Source organism: Rhineura floridana, chromosome 21 (genome assembly GCF_030035675.1).
Source record: "Rhineura floridana isolate rRhiFlo1 chromosome 21, rRhiFlo1.hap2, whole genome shotgun sequence".
Classification (NCBI taxonomy): domain Eukaryota; kingdom Metazoa; phylum Chordata; class Lepidosauria; order Squamata; family Rhineuridae; genus Rhineura; species Rhineura floridana.
In genome coordinates this window covers 19566353-19585536 of record NC_084500.1, presented here as the reverse complement: position 1 = coordinate 19585536, position 19184 = coordinate 19566353, and the positions used below count along the sequence as shown (strand labels likewise).

The following is a 19184-nucleotide window of genomic DNA, read 5'->3' as shown; positions in this document are numbered from 1 at the left end:
AAAAACAATTAAAAACAACCTAAAATCACAAAATAGGGTGGGTCCTAAAAATATACGTCTGAGGCCTCAGACCAGGTTAAAGATGGGATTCTTCAGCATTCGCCTAACGCTGTACAGTGAGGTTGCTAGACAGACCTCAGTGGGGAGGGCAACCCACAACTTAGGGGCCACCAGAGAATTAATGTGATTACTACTGAAGTTAAGCAAGAGTCACTTCCCACCAGAGGGGGGGGGATTCATTTTTGGCTATCATCATCATTATTATTATTAAATTGTTGTAAACCTCCCAGAGAGCTTCAGCTATGGGGCGGTATATAAATGCAATAAATAAATAAATATCATCATCATCATCATCATCATCATCATTTAAACTCGTTACCAAAAAGTCTCCAAGTACCTTAATGTTTGAAAACATAAACATAAAAGCATTATATCATAAGGATATGTGTGTGGGGGAAGAATTTAATACAAAACTTTAACAGTTGGATGTCCACTAATTAACAGTTTAATACAACGCCTACAATTTATTAATATGCATATCACACCCCCCCAATGGTGGTTAATTGTTACTGTTGTTGCTGTTTATTTGTTTATTGTTTACTAAATTACTTTGCGGCGGTTTATCCGCCAGAGTCCCCAAGGGGGCCCCGCCTCCAAGAGACGAAGTTCCCATTAACTCTCTCCTCGCTGGTGGCTCTGACGACCGGCCCGCGGCCGGCAGCAACGTGGCACGGCGCAGTCCGAGCCTTCTCGTCCCTAGCCGGCCACTGTAGCCCTTCCCGGAAGCGTTTCCATGGCGACGCGAGTCCCGGTGGCCGCGGCCTGGTGAAGCCTGATGGAGAAATACGAGCGGATCCGGGTGGTCGGGAGGGGGGCATTCGGGTGAGGAGGGAAGGGGAGAGGGGGGTGGCGGGAAACGGCTTTTTCTCCCCCACCCCATCCCGTTGCTATGGCGACGGGAAAAAGCGCACCCTCTTTGCTAACCAGTCCGGGGCTTGGCGTCCCCGTACCCAGTTTGGAAGGGGCTGCCCCATGCACGACGAGGCACCCCCAGTTCCCCTTGCATCCCCCTGCCCTGACCCCTATAAGGTCGCAGCCCTATCATGGGACAGTTTTCCCCTAAGAATTTGTTCAAGTAATTAACATATGCAAATAAAACAAGCTATTTTTAAGAAATATTGTTTGCATATGCCAGTTACTGCATTTTAGAAAAGCAATTTAGTTTCAAATTGACTCCGGATTACCATAACAGAAATAAATCGGTATATGGTTTATTGGCCAGGCTTTCTAAGTCTGCAATCCTACATGCACAATTTAACCCGGTGATGATAAAGTGGGGCTTACTCCTGAGGAGACGCACAGAGGATGAAGGCCAGCATGGCGACATAGTTAGGGAGCCAGGGACGATCTGGGTTCAAATCCCCGCTCGGCAATGAAGCATACTCGGTGGCCTTTGGACAGTTCACTCTGTCTTAGCCTAGCCTACACGGCAAGGTTGTGAGGGTAAGATGGTGGGGGGCAGATGGGGCTACATGAGCCATCTTGATCTTTTTGGAAGAAAATGGTGGGATATACGTGCACTAAATAGCCCACTCTTTCCCACTTTCTTTGTGTCAGCTCCTTTGCTGAGTAGAACCATTTCCCCTCTGAGCTTAGGCAAGCTCCAATATTAGTGATGTTCTGGTGCCTATTAAAGACACGCTTATGCTCCTAGGCTTAATTGCTGGCGCTAAACTCCAGGAGATTTTATTTTATTTTTACACCACCTGCGTTATCCACTGTGTTTTACTCTGTATGGTGATTTTAAGATTGGTGGTGTTTAAATGGTTGCATGCCACCTCGAGACTGAGGTCTGTTCATTTCAAACAGGTCTACTCTGAATAGTAGCTGGATCCAACCCCTGGAGTTTATGCCCAGGTTGAGTGCATATGGAATTGTGTGACCCCCCAATCTGCCAGACTGTTACAGGGGTTGATGGGAATTGTAGTCCAGTGACGCCTGGAAGATCACACAGGTTCCTTATCTCTGCTTTTGAAAAAGAGTGTTGCATTGCTTTTCTTCTGCATGAGTGATATTCACCAGTTATGCTTACTAAACTAACAGCCAGTTTTTATGAGCCTTATGACAGTATCCTTAAGGTGGTGGTTTTGTCCCACGTGCATTACATTTAATCTGTAAACCCTTTCAAAGTAGGCCACTTTTACTCCCATTCCACAGATGGGAGACTTGAGGCTGAGCGTTAGTGACCTGCCCAGGATATTCCACCCGTAACACAGCTTTGAGACTTCTTTTCTCAGTGGAAGAGTGCATGCTTTATATTCCCCAGGTTCAATCTCATTTAAAAAGGAGCTTACACGTAGAAGGTTTCCTCTGCTTAATACGCTGGAGACCCACTGGCAATTCTAGGCTGGTTGACTCCATGGCCCAACTCAGCATAACGCGGTTTCTGACATTGAGGTCCTAATTTCTTTTGTTGTCCTTTTGTGGCCTGATACATCATAGTCACCTTCCTCTTGTCTGTTCCCTTCCCCGTGCTGGACAGGATTGTACACCTCTGCTTGCGCAAAATGGACCAGAAATTGGTGATCCTGAAGCAGATCCCAGTGGAGCAAATGACCAAGGACGAGCGTCTGGCTGCACAGAACGAGTGCCAAGTGCTGAAACTGCTCCACCACCCCCACGTCATCGAGTATTATGAGAACTTTCTGGAAGACAAAGCGCTCATGATCGCCATGGAGTATGCCCCAGGTGAGATGCTCCTGCTCACAACGGCATGCACCATTAAGGCAGGTGTGGGGAACCTTGGCCCTCCAAATGTTGCTGAACTACACTTCCCATCGCTCCTGGCTGTTGCTGGGGCTGCTGGGAGTTATAGTTCAGCAACAGGCACTGTTGCTGTTGCCTTTTCGGCGCCTGCTGAAAGACCTTCCTCTTTCCACAAGCCTTTTATCCCAGTCTGTGTTGGAATTGTTTTGAAAGATGTTACTAAAGGTTCCTTTTTAAGATGTTTTGTTTTCAAAGAAACTTTGGAGATGTTTTTAACGATGTTTTGTTTTTAAGATGTTTCTAGTGTTTTATTGCTTCCTGTTTGCCGCCCTGGGCTCCTTCTGGGAGGAAGGGCAGGATATAAATTTCATAAATAACAATGACAACATCAGGAGAGCCAAAGGTTCACCGCACCTGCTTTAAGGCAAGAGTGCGGAATGTTAGCCCTGAAGCTGAATGCGGCCCTTCAGAGCTCTCCATCTGGCCCTTAGGACTCTTTCTAGGCCACACCTTCTCTCCCCCTTGCTGGCCCTGCTCTGTGCCGCCTTTGAGTGCTTTTAGCCAGCTGGAATGTGTCCTTAAACTGTGACAATGCCTCTTCCTTGCCTGGACGGAGGTAGGTGTGTTTGTGTAAAAACCTCTGTCTTTTGTGTGACTGGAATGTAGCCTGTTGTACAAAATCACACCTGTTGCTCTGCCCGCTTTCATCTCTGGCCCCGCCCACCACTGGCATGCGGTGCCTGGGAGGTTGCCCACAATATGGCCTTTGGGCTGCCAAAAAGGTTCCCCACCTCCGCCTTAACGGAAGGGCTGCAGCTCAGCGGCAGAGCACCCGCTTTGCGTGCAGAACGTCCTAGAGGTAATCCCTGGCAACTCTGGGTAGGATAGAGAAAAAACTCCTCTCTGACATCCTGGAGAGCCAATGCTTAGGGAAGATTTAATGGCAATTTGCAAAAGGAGGCCATCTTTCCACTGATTTAAAGACAAGTAAATAGACTCTGATTGTGATAACAACCAAATGTTTCATGTGCAAACATCGCCTAGACTCTAGTGCAGGGCTGGGTGAAGCTGTGGCTGTCCAGATGTTTCTGGACTCCAGTGCCCAGCATCCCTGCTCATTGGCATTCCTGGCTCGGATTGATGCGAGATGTATTCCGTGAACATCTGGAGAGCTGCAGGTTCCTCACCCCAGCTCCAGACACAGGCCTTGCCTACATGGAAGGGGATTCTGTGGCCCCCCAGAAGTTATTGGACTACAAGTTTTGTCAGCCCCAGCAACCAGCATGGCCAATGGTTAGCGATGATGGGAGGTGGAGGCCAGCAATGTCTGGAGGGCTGCCACGAGTTCCCTCCCCTGATTTAAAGCCTGAAGGAGAGAAGTGATTTGAATCTGAAAATGGAAGATACGCAGCTCCGATGTTATAAGGACCATTTCTGAATCAACACGGATGGGGGCGAGAAGGGAATTCAGTGGGAAACAGATGGATGTACAGGAGCGAACGGGGGACGAAACGGTTTGAACAGCAAATTAGAATTGGCAGAGTGAAGGGAGTCCTTGCATGCTGGCATCTTCACGCAGGGCTGGGGAAATGCCCCCTTCTGGAGCCCCTGCCAGTCAGTGTAGACAGTACTGAGGTACATGGACCAGTGGTCTGCGTCATAGCTTCCCACATTCCCAGGACTGGGAAAGGAGCAAACACAAGTTCCAGAAGAATGGCCACGTCAGTCTTGTAGCACCTTAAAAGGCCAACACATGAATGGTGGTGCGCACTTTCTTCCTCAGACGCAGGAGAAGCTGCCTGTTGACTTAGGCGTGAGCCCCTAGGCTTTGGCAGGAGGGCCCACTCTGCCTGACCGTCTCAACAGATACGATTCGTAATAAGGAAGCAGCGGCGGTGGAGACGTCGGGAAGGGACGTAGCTGGAACAGCACCAGAAACAAACCAAACCAAACTGGGCCTGAAGTCACTCAACCTCATAGGAGACTGGAGAGCTGCCTTCCACCAAGGCAGACCGTTCACCCGTCTAGCTGGGCATTGCTCTTCCGGAGCTGGGGCAGAGCTACCTGAACCTTTTTTGTCAGGAGATGTTGGGGATTGAACCTGGGACCTTCTGCACGCAGAGCAGGGCCTCTGCCACAGAGCTATAGCCATGCCCCTAAAAATAACGTAAGATTCTAGTCCTCGTGGTTCTGAACTAAGAGCTAATTGAAATCGGAACACTGGAAGCTGCCTCATACTGAGTCAGACCATTGGTCCATCTAGCTCAGTACTGCTTACACTGACTGGCAGCAGCTCTCCAGAGCTGTTTTGCAGCCCCACCCGCAGATTCTATTGGGAATTGAAGCCAGGACCTTCTGCATGCAAAGCAGATGCTCTGCCACCGAGCTGTGGCCTTCCCACCAATTCTTTGCCCTGTGTAAACGGTGGAAGCGAAGCACGGCTTTTGATCTTTGGCTTGCTAGTGTTAGCAAGAGGCAGTGAATTACCCAAGCGCCCCCCCTCCTGCTCCACCTCCCGGCTTTTGCCGCACTCAGATCCATCTTCTCTTCTGAGATTTTACTGTCCTTTTGTTCCCTCCTTGTCTGTCTCTCTCTCACTCACTAGACTAAAACACAGCTGCCTGTGCTGCTTCTCCCAAGAACACCCCGCCCTCCAGGGCTTCTTTCACTCATTTCTTTCCAGCCTTAAAGGCGAGGGACGCTTTTTCCTCCGGATGGGGAAAGGGGTTTTTGCTACACGTCTGCACCTGGTCAGGATTCCGGGGGAACCGGCCAGATTCTCCTCTCCGCTTGGCTGGAATCCAGAGGCCGCCTTGTGCTGGGCATGCTGTGGTGCTCTTTGTCAAGAGTTGTCTGGATTTGTTTTAAGAACTGTGTATTTTTTTTCAAATGATACAAGGTTTTTTTTGTTTCTGATTGGAAAAAGCCTCCCCCTCTCCACTCCTAGCAAGGGCCCAGGGAGGTAACGCAGGAATGTCAGAAACCGCCATATATTAGGTCAGTTTTACTGACCATGTGGTCGAATAAACTGTCATTCATTCATTCATTCATATTAGGTCAGACTGTTGCTCCATCTTGCTTGGTATTGCCTGCTCTGGCTGGCAGTGTCTTTTCAGGTCCCTACCTGGATGTGCTGCCAGGGATTGAGTGTGGGACCTTCTGCGTACCAAGCAGGTGCCCTGTCACTGAGCTATCATCCTTCCCTTAAACATAAAGTAAGGTTCCAGTCCTCATGGTTCATAATTTATTTATTTATTTATTTATTTTCATTTCTAGACCGCCCATAGCTAATAGCTCTCTGGGCGGTGTACAAAACGAGATTAAAATACAATATAGAATAAAATCAGTAACAAAGGAACACATTAAACTAAAAACATAAAAATAATAAAGGGCTGGTTCAAACAGGAAGGTAGGGAAGTGCCTTGTACAGAGCCGGACCTTGTGGTCCACTTGGCTGACTCTTGTCCCCACTGACTGGCTGTGGCTCAGTCTCCAGGGTCTCAGATCGGGGCTTCCCTGGGCCTCGCTGGAGGTGCCCGGGACTGCACCTGGCACCTTGTGTGAGCAGAGGAGGTGCCCTGGCACTGGGCGACCGCGAAGCCTGCGTTAGGACACACCCTGAGCAGCCCAAAGCCTCACCCATGCGGCTGTCGTCACTCCCACCCCTGACCCCAAACCCTGGGCACTTTTGCTAGGCCTCTATGAGGTGCAGCAGGTCAGACCAATGACTCCTCTAGCCCAACATTGTCTAACCCCAGCCTTCCCCACCCCGGTGCCCTCCAGGTGTCCGGGCTCCCGTCAGCCCCACCGTCACTCGGCTGGTGGTCATCGAAAGCACCTGGAGGGCACCAGGGTTGGGGAAGGGTGGTCTACCCCAGGGGTGGTGACGCTCCAGACGTCATCCCTGGGGCCAACGGGAACTGGGAGTCCAGTTTAGTGGGCCGCAGGTTCCCTGTCTTGAACTCTTGGATTTATTTGTCTTAAAATGGTGGTAGGCCCCCTTTTCCTTGCCTGACTTAGCCTCAGCTTGCCTACATTGAGAAGGGTCCCCTGCCTGAGACCCTAGAGGGCAGCTGCTAGTCAGTGTTAGCAGCACCAAGCCAGAGGAAAGGATCTCAAGCCGCTCCCTGTGTCACTCACCCTTCCTGCCTCCGAGCATCCCCCCCCCAAGTCCCCATTCTCCAGGTCAAGGCGGGCTCGACATGCTGCTTCCTAGCAACACCTGGGCTAAGCTGCGGTGGAAAGAATGCAAGAGAGAGGCCCATTGTTCCCGGGCCCTGCCCCTCCTCCCCCTCCTCCCCCCCTTGCAGGTCGCCTTCAGGTGGGGGCCACTCCCCTCTCCTGCCCTGGCTTGCAGGTGCAGAGGAGGTTTCCCATTTCAAAGTGGGCAATGGTGGCAAGGCGCCTGCTCGCTGCTGCACCCTGCAAAGCTGAGACTGGTGGTGGTGGTGGTGTGGGGTTTTTGGAGGGTGGTGGTTTGAAAACGAGCCCTGGGTTTGTTTTGGTTTTTTGAGGCTGGGGAGCGGGAGGGGGGGAAGGGGGCGCGGAGACGTCCATCCCAGAGGAGGAGGCGGATCCACAGACCACCAAAGCTTTGAGGCAGAACAGAACAGGTTCAACTCGTTCCCAGCTCTTGGAGAAAGCTGGGCTTTTTTGTCCCACCCTTGGCCAAGAGCCAAGGTTAACCCCTTTAGGGACAAGTAGCTCTCCTCCTGCTCCTAATTCAGGGGAGTGAGTGCCGCAGTTTTCCTTGGGAGGTGGACTTCTGTAATGATGATGATGATGATGATGATGTAGCAGTATTTTATTTATCTATTATTTGATTCATATATCCCGCCCTTCCTCCCAGCAGGAGCCCAGGGCGGCAAACAAAAGCACTAAAAACACTAAAACATCATAAAAACAGACTTTAAATTAAAACAAAACATCTTTAAAAACATTTTTTAAAAATCTTTCAAGACATCTTAAAAAAAAAGGTTTAAAAACACCTTAAAAAGCAGTTCCAACACAGACGCAGACGGGGATAAGGTCTCTATTAAAAGGCTTGTTGAAAGAGGAAGGTCTTCAGTAGGCGCCGAAAAGATAACAAGAGTTGGCGCCTGTCTACTATTTAATATTTGATAGTAGCAGCAGCAGTATTAGTATTATTTCAGTGTATTGCCTGCTGTTCCTCGTAAGGTCCCAGGGTGAGTTACGACAGTGTGAAATCAAACCCAGCATTAAAAGAAGCTTAAAACAAATTACAGCCACAACAATCGGGGCTGGCTCGACATGGGTAAATCACAGTCCAAAGGCCAGGGTAAAGAGGTGCAGCTCCAGCATATGGCGGAGCCTCGCCTGCTCCCTCGCTTGCAGGGCCTGAAGGGATTCAGCACCCGCCCCCATCGCCCCTCCCTCCTCTGTCCAAATTGGCTAGAACTTCAGAGTTCTGCATGTGCAGCCACCGGCCAAGTGTGGCTTGGCTTCCTTGCTTGGGCTTTTCCGGAGCAGCGTCCTGGTGCATTCTTGCAGCGTGCATGCTGTCTCTGCTAATTGGGACGAGAGGGTTGTGAGGCTTTGCCTTTCAGCCAGCAGGCTGGACTTCTGAAATGGAGAGGTTGGATTGGGAGAACTTCTCTGTCTGTGGGCATAGGGTGGACAGCAGGAAGGCTTCCCCCTCCCCATCTGGCATGTGCCTAACCGGTGGAACTCATTGCAACAAGATGCAGAGATGGTCTCTAAAATGAACTGGGCCCTCCAGATGCTGCTGAGCTCCACGTTAGCTCTGTCAGTGGGTATCTTGAAACGGACCCTCTGTGTCAGGACACCTTGGAGACTTCCAGACCCTGAGCCCAGATGGTTGGAAGCGGCCGTCGCCATGGTCAGGCCTTCCCTGTGAGCTTCTCATTGGGCTTCTGGCTCTCCCCTGTTGGAGGCAAAATACTGGTCTAGATGGGCCTTAGCCTGACCCACCCAGGCTCTTCCTCTGCTCCTGAGGCATACTGGCATTTTGGCCTTTCCAAGCCAATGTTTTTGCATGCCAGGGAACTGCTACGGGAGAGGCAGGCGGCGGCTGGATCAGGTCAAAGAGGGGCCATATTGTACGGCATCCTGTTCCCCATAGCGGCTGACCAGATGCCCCCACAGGAAACCCACAAGCAAGGCATGGAGGCAGCAGCCCTCCCCCATCTTGCAGCTTTTAATTGGAGGTAGGCTGCCCCTGTGCCTGGAGATTTGGTTTCACAACCCTGGTTCATCGTCAGAATGTTTAAGAGCAGCCCTGCCAAATCAGCCCAAAAGGTCCGCCGAGCTTCTCACATTGACCAAACAGATGCCCTAGTGCGAAGCCCTCAAGCAGAACATAAAGGGGATAGTCCTTTCCCACTATGGTTCCCAAACAACTGATACTGAAGGGGTAGGCTGCCTCTGAACCTGGAGGTTTGATCTGCCCATCATGACTAGTAACGATGGATAGACGTCTCCTCCTTCTCGGTGAATTTGTTTACTCCCTTTCTGAAGCCATCCAAGTCAGCGGCCACCACCGCGTCTGGTGTCACTGAATTCCTCACGGTAGCAATGGTTTGAACAAAGAAGTACTTTTTGTTTGTCCTGAACCTCCCCACCTATCAGACTGTGCTGAGGAGTGCCCACAAATTCTGCCTCATCAAAGACTATTGCTGTTCATTCCGTTGCTGCCTTTCTGAAGACAAACCAGGGCTCACAAAATTCGCTTCCTCCCTCGCTGCAGGTGGTACGTTGGCCGAGTTCATCCACAAACGTGGCAGCTCCCTCCTGGATGAGGAGACCATCCTCCACTTTTTCGTGCAGATCCTGCTGGCCCTGCACCACGTCCACGCTAAGCAGATCCTGCACCGGGACCTCAAGACCCAGAACATCCTCCTGGACAAGCACCACATGATTGTCAAGATCGGTGACTTTGGCATCTCCAAGATCCTCAGCAGCAAGAGCAAGGCCTACACGGTGGGCCCTGCCGGCGGCTCTGGGACCTGAGACAGGAGCCTCGGCCTCTTGGTGCCTGGGCTCCATAGTCTCCTCCGCCTGGCAGATGGGGAGGCGTGGGTGTCAGGAGAGGCTCCCCCTCCCCTCCCCTTGGGGGTCTGCACTCACAACTTTCCCCTGCTGCTTTCCACACGCTCGGAGCGCAACAGGAGGGTGGGTTAGAAGCCGCGTTCCAGCCTTTCCCTTCTTTGTGTCGCTTGGCTTGCTCGCTCAAGCTGTGTGGAGCGCTTTATGCTGTGAGGCCCACCTCTGCCTCGCATAACGAGGGCCCTGATTGTGGATGCGGATCTGTGGGGGGAACCGGCCCTGCCTCTGGAGAGAGGGTTGGACTTGAGGGCCTCCCTACACCCCTTTTCCCCCCTCCTTCTTTTCATTCATATGTACGTGTTGTTCCTAGGTGGTGGGCAGCCCGTGTTACATCTCTCCGGAGCTGTGTGAAGGCAAGCCTTACAACCAGAAGAGTGACATCTGGGCCCTGGGCTGTGTGCTGTACGAACTTGCCAGTCTGAAGAGGGCTTTCGAGGCCGCGGTAAGGAGGCCAGGCTGCGGGAACAGGGGGCTGGCCTCCAAGGTCCCAAATGCCCACCCTGAGCCATGGTCCCGTAAGGGTTGCGTTGCTTGTCCGTGCAGCCGCCCAGCATCCTGTCTCTGACAGGGGACAGCTAAATGCCTGTAGGAAGCTGGCCCGTTACCAGGAAAAGCCGGGCCATATAAGCCAGCCCTCAGTTCTGCCGCTCTGAGAGTGGGGCAGCTTTCTCTCTCTGCAAGCAGTGAGTGGCTTCACTCCAGAAAAACCTGGAGTGGATTCCACTGCCCCACTGACAGGGGGCTACCAGGCCACCACTGCATTTAAGCCCAATGGTTTTGTAAACCTCCTCCAATCTTCCTTCTTGTGTTTTCCTTTTGGTAAGCGAAATAGCATCTCCTTCACGAGCCTTTTCTCATGGGGTGATGCTGACAGCTCCTCCTCTAGCCTTTTCTGGGAGGGTGGCTTGGCAAGGGGGCATTCCACCGTGCCTCTGACTGTGGGCCCTATTCCCCACCCCAGAACCTGCCAGCCTTGGTGCTGAAGATCATGAGTGGGACGTTTGCCCCCATCTCGGACCGCTACAGCCCCGAGCTGCGGCAGCTGATCCTCAACCTGCTCAACCTGGACCCCTCCAAGCGGCCCCAGCTGAATGAGATCATGGCAGAAGCCATCTGCGTCCGCCCCCTCTTAAACCTCTACACCGACGTGGGCAGCGTCCGGATGAGGAGGCAAGTGCCGTTGGGATGGGAGCTTGGGAAGCAGGCTTAGACCCATGTAGCGCCCCTCCACGAACGCTAGGAGCTTAGGAGGCCTCTTTAGACCATTGGTCCACCTAGCTCAGTATTGTCTGCTCTGACTGGCAGCAGCTCACAGAGGATATTCCCAGCCCTACCTGGGGACCTCTGCTGTAAAGCTGTGGTCCTTCCTCTAAAAGTAAAATAAAATTGTAGTCTTTGCGGTTCTGAATAGAGGGATGAAACAGGAAGCCTTATAGCCTTATGCTGGGTCAGACCGCTGCTCCATCTAGCTCAGTATTACTGACACTGACTGGCAGCAGCTCTCCAGGGTTTCAGGTAGGGAGTCTTCTTCCCTTGCCATTGGGAATTGAGCTTGGGACCTTCTGCATGCGAAGTGGGGGCTCCACCACTGGGTACAGCCCTTCCTCACACTGTTTTCCTTCGACAGACCCGAGAAGCCGCTAGCTGCAATGCCGCCAGTGGCCCACGGCAGGGTTGGAGGGGGAGCTGTTGGCCCTGGAGCCAGAGGTAAGGTGGGAGGGCATTTGAAGGGGGGTTTCAAACCCTCTTTTGGAAAAAAATTGGCCGGATCTTTCCCTGATGGTCTAAGGGGCACGGTGTGGGGTGCTACATAGTTGATGAGGGTGTGTGTGGTTCATGCCCCCTTTCCTAGCTGGGTGAGACTCCCCTCACATGATTCCTAGCAGAGAATTCCCAAATGATTAGGAACTAACAGGGCCTTCTCTTGGATCCAGGTGCCCGAGCCGGCTCAGCGAGGCCTGGCATCCCTCCTGCCCCGTCTTCTGTCTACACCTGGGGGGGCGGGATCACCACCCCTCTCCGCCTGCCCATGCTGAACACGGAGGTGGTGCAAGTCTCCACTGGAAGGACCCAGAAGGCGGGTGTGACCAAATCTGGGCGGCTGATCATGTGGGAGGTGAGAGGTTGAGGGGGGTGGGGGAGGGGTGGGGGAGCCCATCACCATCTGCCTCTCAGCTGGGGAGCGTGGAGAGGTGGAATGCAAGTTGATTGCCAGCGGGCAATGTCTTGCCTGTTCAAGGTAAGGTCTCTTAATCTGCCTTTCCTTATTGCAGCCTTTGCTCCTGCGCGTTTTCCTTTGCAATGTAGTGCTCTGTCGTTTGCTCCCTCTGAAGCCACACGTGCGTGCCTTTTGGAGAGGGCGTTAGTGAAGAAAAAGCCGTGTCTAAACGATTGCTCCCCCTAATAGCGAACTCAGGTGCCAAGGGCCGACAGAATTAAGAGTCAAAACAGGGTCCCTTAGTGGCCCTGCTTTGTCAACCTTGTAGTATGGGGACATCAGGGCAGATAAGGTGACAACAGCTCTCGGGCATGATAGCTAAATGGGACCTCTGCATACAGAGTGGTTCCCCTCCTTCTAATAGCGAGCACAGGTGGGGACCAGTCGTGGCCGGCGGCTCCGATGCCAGTGGGGCAGTGGATCTGCTCCGGGCTTTAGTCTGAACTTTCAAGAAGCTCCGTGAAAGTTTGGCCTAAAACTCAGAGCAGATTCACTGCCCCACTGACAGAGCCACCAGTCTCCACTGAGTGGGACCCAAACAGGGAGATATTGTGAGGTTTACATCTCACTCTCGCTCGCTCTCAGGGGTAGAGTCCACACACACCCTAATGGGTAGAGTCCAACCAGGAACGAACATCTCCTGTGGCCGTGGAGTGTTGAACGTTAGTTGGAAACAGGAAAAAAGGGCACAGGGTGGGGTGGGGAATGGAGTGTCCGGGAGGAGGGCGATGCGACTGGCACCCTAAATGGGAGCCCTCAAGTTCGGAGGTGAGGAAACATGGCAACATTTTAAACCCATCCATAATAAAATAAGCAAGTAAATAAAAAATAAGTACCTTACGTGAGGTTGGCCCTGGGGCTCACACAGGCCTGGAAGCAAGGTCTCCCTGAGACCCCCGCGCTACTTCAGGTGTTTCATGGCTGAGCCCGGACCCCGTTGCAACCAGGCACTAAGCCCTGCTTGGCCCAGGCAGGAACGTGACGCCTGGCCCACCCACTGCTGCCGCTGTAGCTGTTGTTTTCTTTCTCTGCCAGCCGCCCCCACTTGGCACGGCCGGGGGGCCCTCGCTTCCCGGGGCTACTGAGCAGCTGCAGCCCCAGTTTGTGTGTCGATTCCTGGAGGGCCAGTCTGGGGTGACCATCAAACATGTGGCCTGCGGGGACCTTTTCACCTCTTGCTTGACAGGTATGAGGGCAGGGTGGGGAGCTGGGGGGCTTTCAGGGAGGGGTGCAGTGTTCTCTGGCTTGTCCATCCAGAGGGGTGTTGTGCAAGGGGTGGTTACACAGGGCACTGCCCCAGCATCCTTGTTTTTGTGTGTGTGTGTGCATGGGCGTTTGTGAAAATACATTTTTACCAGGCACCAGCTGGGCAGCAGGTGCATTCCATCCATCTCCATACCAGGCAGCACGTGAAATCCACGCTCTAGGTGCGTGCTTGGGCGTCTTGAGAAAAACATTCCTTTAAAGTTTCTAGTTCTCATTGTTGCAGAGAAAACTTGTACGATGTCTAAATATTTGGGACAGAATTCCTCCACCATGTTCAACCCCCCTTTTTAAAGCCACACAATGTGCACTGTCCAGGAAATGTGAATTTGCAGAATGTATCCTTGTTGCAGAACTTTAGTTTCTTGGTTGTGGGATCAGATATTTGGAGGGAGGAGGGTTGGCCTGGGCGATTGAGAAGCGAGAGGTTGCTGCCCCCTGGCTTGCCTGCTTGCACCACTGGCTGTTTTTGCCTGGGAGGGCTGGGAGGTCATTGCCTCTCTTTGACTGCAGCACTTGGCTGTCCAGCAGGATGATGTCGCCTTGCAGCTTCCGCACCAACCGGCTTGTTTGCCGGCCTGCTGTCCCCAGCTGTGCCAACTGTGGGGCCCCTCAGGCTTTCAGCCACAGGGTTCATAGAATCATAGAATAGTAGAGTTGGAAGGGGCCTCTAAGGTCATCAAGTCCAACCCCCTGCACAATGCAGGAATCCAAATCAAAGCATTCCCGACAGATGGCTGTCCAGCTGCCTCTTGAATGCCCTCTTGCGTCCCCAAGCTACAGCCTTCTGTGGGAACTGCTGCCATAGAGGGTTTAGTGCAGGGTGTGTGTAAGAGGAGCAACTGCCAGTGGATGCTGGCTTGCTCTAGACCAGGGGTCATCATGGGACCCTTGAGGTTTTCCCCTAAGCCTTTGAGCCCCCCCCCCAAACACGCGCTCACTGGACCCTTGGCCATGAGATGGAGAGGGTGGTTATCTTGTCCCTCCCTTGAAAAGTACATAGAGCTGAAGGAGGAAGCTGAAAGAGCAATGCTGTTTCCCACTTCCTCGTTCAACTCTATGTGCTTTTCAAGGCTCAGGTTAATTTCGGCTCTGGCATTTATTCAGATCTTGGGAAAGTGTGTGTGTCCGTGCGCACAATTTCCCTGTCTCTGAGGGGAGATCTGATCCAAGGGAGGGGTGTGTGAAGTGATTTGAGGGGTTAGCACCCACACGCTTGGTCAAAAATGCAAATGCGGGCCTCAAAAGGTTTGTGACTCCTGCGCCCGACTCTGCTTGCAGCTCTCCTTTGTCCCCACAGACAGAGGGATCGTCCTTACCTTTGGCAGCGGCGGCAGCGGCTGCCTGGGGCACGAGACGTTCACAGATGTCAGCCAGGTTTGTGGGCTCTCGGTTTTCGAGCTTTACCAGGACGGCAGGGCGGGCAGGTCACCTTACCTTGTTGCCCCAGAGCACACTGTGCCTCACAGAGGCTACTGTTAGATCCCGGTTTCCACACCTCGACTTCCGTGACAGAAACATCACAAAGGAACGCATCCTTGTCTGGCGTACGAGGCCTTCCTTCCTGGGAGCAATCCTGACCTAGCAAATTTGGCTGCTCGGTCATCCATCTGGGGGATGGATACGTGCCGGAGGTTGCGCATTTGTGGGACAGAGAGGAGGAAGTGATTGTGTGTGTGTCGTGTAATCCACGTAACCTGCTGCCGCCGTTCTACTCTGCAGCCTAAGATTGTGGAGGCCTTGCTGGGCTATGAGATCACACAGGTGGCCTGCGGTGCATCGCACGTCCTGGCTGTTTCCAACGAAGGGGAGGTCTTTGCCTGGGGCCGTGGGGACAACGGTGAGTGACGGGTGCAGGCAGAGGGGTGGGGAGGGGGCTTCACACTCTCTTGGCTGCTGCTTCTCCTGAGCACCTTCCTGTGCCCTCTCCTCCGCCTGGAGGCAGCGGAGGCTCCCTCTGACCACTTGCTGAGGCCTCCCATCCCTCCTTTCTCTCCCAGGGCGCCTGGGGCTGGGGACGCAGGAGTCCCACAGTTCCCCGCAGCAGGTTCCTGTCCCCCCCGACCATGAGGCGCAGAAGGTCCTCTGCGGCATCGATTCCTCCATGATCCTGACGGCGAGGAACCAGATTCTGGCCTGCGGGAGCAACAGGTATGGTGCAAGGAACACGACGCGTGTTGGGGGTGTACAGGGAGTGCTTGCTTGGCGTCGGGAGCAGTTTCTCTTCCCAGTCCACCAGGGGCAGACCTGAATCTCGGCCTAGGGCAGGGGTGGGGAATGGTCAGCCCGCAGGCCAAAGGGGGCCCTCCTGGCCTCTCTCCCTGGCCCCTAGGACTCTTGCCAAGGCACGTCCCCTCTCCCCTGGGGCCATGACCCCACCCTGAGCCTGCTCGGTGCCCTCCTGAAGTGCTTCTACTTGGCTGGAATGTGCCCTTGAGCTGTGACGGGCAGCAGTGCCTCCTCTGTGCATGTGGAAAACCCTCCTGGCTTGTTGCCTGCCTGGAATGTGCCCTGCTTTACAAAGATGTCCCATTGATCACTCCTACTTTTGCCTCTGGCCTTGCCCACCACCGGCATGCGGCCCCCTCTCAGGTTCCCCGCTAGGGAATGTGGCCCTCAGACTGGGGAAAAATAGTTCCCTACCCCTGACCTGGAGGGTCTTCTCCCTAACCCAGAGTTCCAGTTCTGGAAGGTGGTGAAGCTGAACTGCCGCAGGAGAGCAGATGCTGTCCTGTTGACCTGCCTGGAGGACAGGGAGGGAGGCCCCACATACTTATAGCAGGGCTAGCCAGGCTCAGTGCTACTCACTCCTGCTCCTTTCCAGATGGATTTGGGTGGCCTTGCAGAATGGCAGGGAAAGGCAGGCTGGACTCTTCATTTTGCTGGGCCAAAGTCTCCCAAATGGAAAGGCCTCTGTCTTCTTGAGTCTCATGCTGGAGACAGAGCTCTCTCAATAAATGCAGGATAGTCCTACAGTGTGACCCTTTCTTGAGCGCCTTCTCCTGCTCCTCCAGGTATAACAAGCTGGGTCTGGACAGGATCTCATCCCAGGGGGAGCCTCTCGCTGTAGAGCAGGTGGAGGAAGCCCTTGTTTTCACCTGCGCCCGCTCAGCCCCCTTGAGTGAAGAGGCCATAGTGTGGGCCGACATTGGAACAGCCCATTCGGCGGCCGTCACAGGTGAGCATCAGGTGGAGGTAACTCGGTCAAGGGACAGCTAGGCCTATGATGGTCTTCTGGGGGCTGGGTGGGTTGGTTTGGGTTCTTCTGGGAAAGAGTGCCTCTGAGTACGTGCAGAGTCCTTCATTCACCCCGTAGTTGCAGCCCTCCAGGTACCTCAGTTAACCAATCCTCCAGGAAGGAAGCACATTTTAATGAAGGCTTTTTAAAAAGTAAAACTGACCATCTTTGCTTTGCTTCAAGGTGAAACTGACTAGCCTGTGTCTTTGCATTAAAGAGATCTCTTGCTTTCTCTCAGGGCTGGGGAGGGAAGGATCCAGTACGATTCACAGGGGGAGGGGGATGGTGCCGGGTGGGCACCCTTTAAAGCTCCTGTTGAAGATGCCCCCACCATCTATGAGCTGGTGTAGGAATCTATCCCTCTTCTGTCCATGATCTCTGGTACCAAAGTTTCTGTTAAAGACGTAATCTCCAGGAACGCATGTACTTTGGCAACTGAGGTATTACTGCATCTTACCTGCTCCAGTCCAACCCAGAGGCTTTGGCCCACTATAAATATTAACTATTTACACTAATAGATAATAAATAATTATATTTATATAATAAATAACTATATTTAGGCTAATAAATATATTGCCGCTTTGGGCTCCTGCTCAGAGGGGCAGGATATAAATTAAATAATAATAAATAAAATAATATATATTAAAATATTAATATTAAACATTATTATCAGGCAGCCGTACGCATAGTGAAAACTCCACTCAAGTAATGTGACCAGACCAACATATGTCCACTACCCCCAAATGCAGTCTAACAGTGAAAAGCGAGGGCTTATCAATAGATGAACCTGTCTTTTGACTGATTAAATAGTCCACCGATTTGGCCCTTTGGCTGAAAAAGTTAGCACAGCAGCAGTAACATCAGACTATCTCTTCTGCATCTCACCAAAACTTTAACTTGGTGCTCCTCTTGAGAAATCGAACGAAGTATCAGAAAACGTTTACAGTTAAAATGCTTTCTTGTAAGACACTGAGGAGTTTGTACTTTGGATATGTAACAACCTAGTTATATACTTATAACTATGAAAAACTTTTTTTAAAAAAGAAAACGTTTACAATTTAGTAAAACTGACTACTCATTGTTAAAAAAGAAAAAGCTGTCTTAATCCCCCACCTCCCTGCTCCCTGTAACCAGAAGCAAACTGGGTTGGCCTTAACTTGCAGCGCCTGCCCCTGAGTTAATCAACTGTAATGGATCTGCCAGTCTGAAGCTATGAAAGGTTTGCAGTCCTGCTCACGGTGCTTCTGAAAGACGCTCAGGTGCCGAAGGGTGGGGACCTCACCACCGTGGAGCAAGCACCAGCAGTGTCTCTGTTGTCCTCTGCGTACAACATGCACATCCTGGTGCTAAGAGGAATGCTTACGGTGGAGGCTTAGAAATTGCATTGGTGGGGGATGGCCACAAGTTCCCCAGAGTGGCAAGGAGTTGGGCAGTAACCGGCCTCTCTGCCTTTCCCCCTTGGCAGCCTTGGGCCGGTGCTACACGACTGGCAGCAACCAGCACGGTCAGCTGGGCCCCATCCCCTGCCGGGCCAGCCGCGTGCCATACCTGGTCGAGGGCCTCCAGGCCATGAGAGTCACCATGGTGGGCTGCGGCGATGCCTTCACTGTTGTCGTGGGAGCAGGTGAGCGGACAGGTTGGGGCCCCTGAGGTGGGCTTGTTGTGCCGCCCCTTTGCTGTGCCCCACTGGAACCTCCGCCCTCTTCCCCAGATGGCGAGGTGTGCACCTGGGGGAAAAGCGCCCGGGGCCGCCTTGGGCGGAAGGATGAAGAGCCCCGGAGCCCTCGGCCCGTCCACCTGGAAGAGACCCACCCCAGCCTGGTAGCCGCCGTCTCCTGCTGCCACGGAAACACCCTGCTGGCCATGAAGCGTAAGTTACCTGTGTGGCCCCTGTGGGGTGTGTTTTTTCCGGCACGGGGACCTGACATTCTTTGGGGAAGGCCATGACTCAGTGGTGGAGTGACTGCCTTGTGTGCAGAAGGCCCCAGGCTCAGTCCCCAACAGCATCTCTAGGGAGGGCTGTGAAAGTTGCCCTGCCTGAAACTGTGGAGAGCTGCGCTGACAGTCAGTGCCCACAATATGGAGCTAGATGGAGTGTTGGTCTGATGTGGGGTAAGGCAGCTTCCTCTGTCTCTGTCTTTGCTTGCTGACAGCTGGAGAGTTAAGTCAGAAGTGCAGGCAGCCTCCTCCTCCTCCTCCTCTGGTAGCTGCCACCGTCCTGCCCACATGCACTGGCGGCAGCAGTGAGTGAGTCAGCTGGCGTCGGAGTTGGCGAGCAGAGGGGGAAATGAGGAGGGCCTTGGCAGGGTGTCCTAGCCCACACCCCTCTCCTCCGAGGCAGGCTCTCAAGGGAGGTCTTGGCACCCATCTCTCGGGGATGCTGTGGAGACAGCCCGGGTCCTAAGAGCCCGTTGATGGTAATGCATAGCGAGTTCAGACTGAAATGATGAAGAGGTGGAAGAAACTCCCCTATGAGGACAAGTTACAACATTTCGGGCTTTTTAGTTTAGCGAAAAGGTGAGTAAGAGGAGACGTGATAGGCATAAAATTACGCACGGCATGGAGAGAGTGGAGAGAGGAAAGTTTGTCTCCCTCTCTCATAATACTAGAACT

General features: G+C 52.9%; 1 protein-coding gene across 6 annotated transcripts in view; it reads left to right on the top strand.

Annotated features, from left to right (window-relative positions):
• Nucleotides 1-774: 774 nt before the first annotated feature.
• The window catches only part of NEK8 (NIMA related kinase 8), a 49569-nt gene continuing 31159 nt past the window's right edge, over nt 775-19184 (top strand). For 4 of the 6 annotated variants that reach the window (XM_061604647.1, XM_061604649.1, XM_061604650.1 and 1 more), the window contains exons 1-14: nt 1883-2014; nt 2543-2748; nt 9494-9726; nt 10163-10294; nt 10814-11022; nt 11480-11559; nt 11787-11968; nt 13106-13256; nt 14634-14710; nt 15056-15173; nt 15334-15484; nt 16348-16511; nt 18037-18195; nt 18283-18441. In XM_061604647.1, the coding sequence (XP_061460631.1) occupies nt 1929-2014; nt 2543-2748; nt 9494-9726; nt 10163-10294; nt 10814-11022; nt 11480-11559; nt 11787-11968; nt 13106-13256; nt 14634-14710; nt 15056-15173; nt 15334-15484; nt 16348-16511; nt 18037-18195; nt 18283-18441 (2107 nt within the window). In that variant the 5' untranslated portion in view covers nt 1883-1928. Of the gene's footprint in view, nt 883-925; nt 1504-1882; nt 2015-2542; nt 2749-9493; nt 9727-10162; nt 10295-10813; nt 11023-11479; nt 11560-11786; nt 11969-13105; nt 13257-14633; nt 14711-15055; nt 15174-15333; nt 15485-16347; nt 16512-18036; nt 18196-18282; nt 18442-19184 lie in introns of those variants that run through there. The other 2 variants (XM_061604648.1, XM_061604652.1) reach the window with 2 other exon arrangements.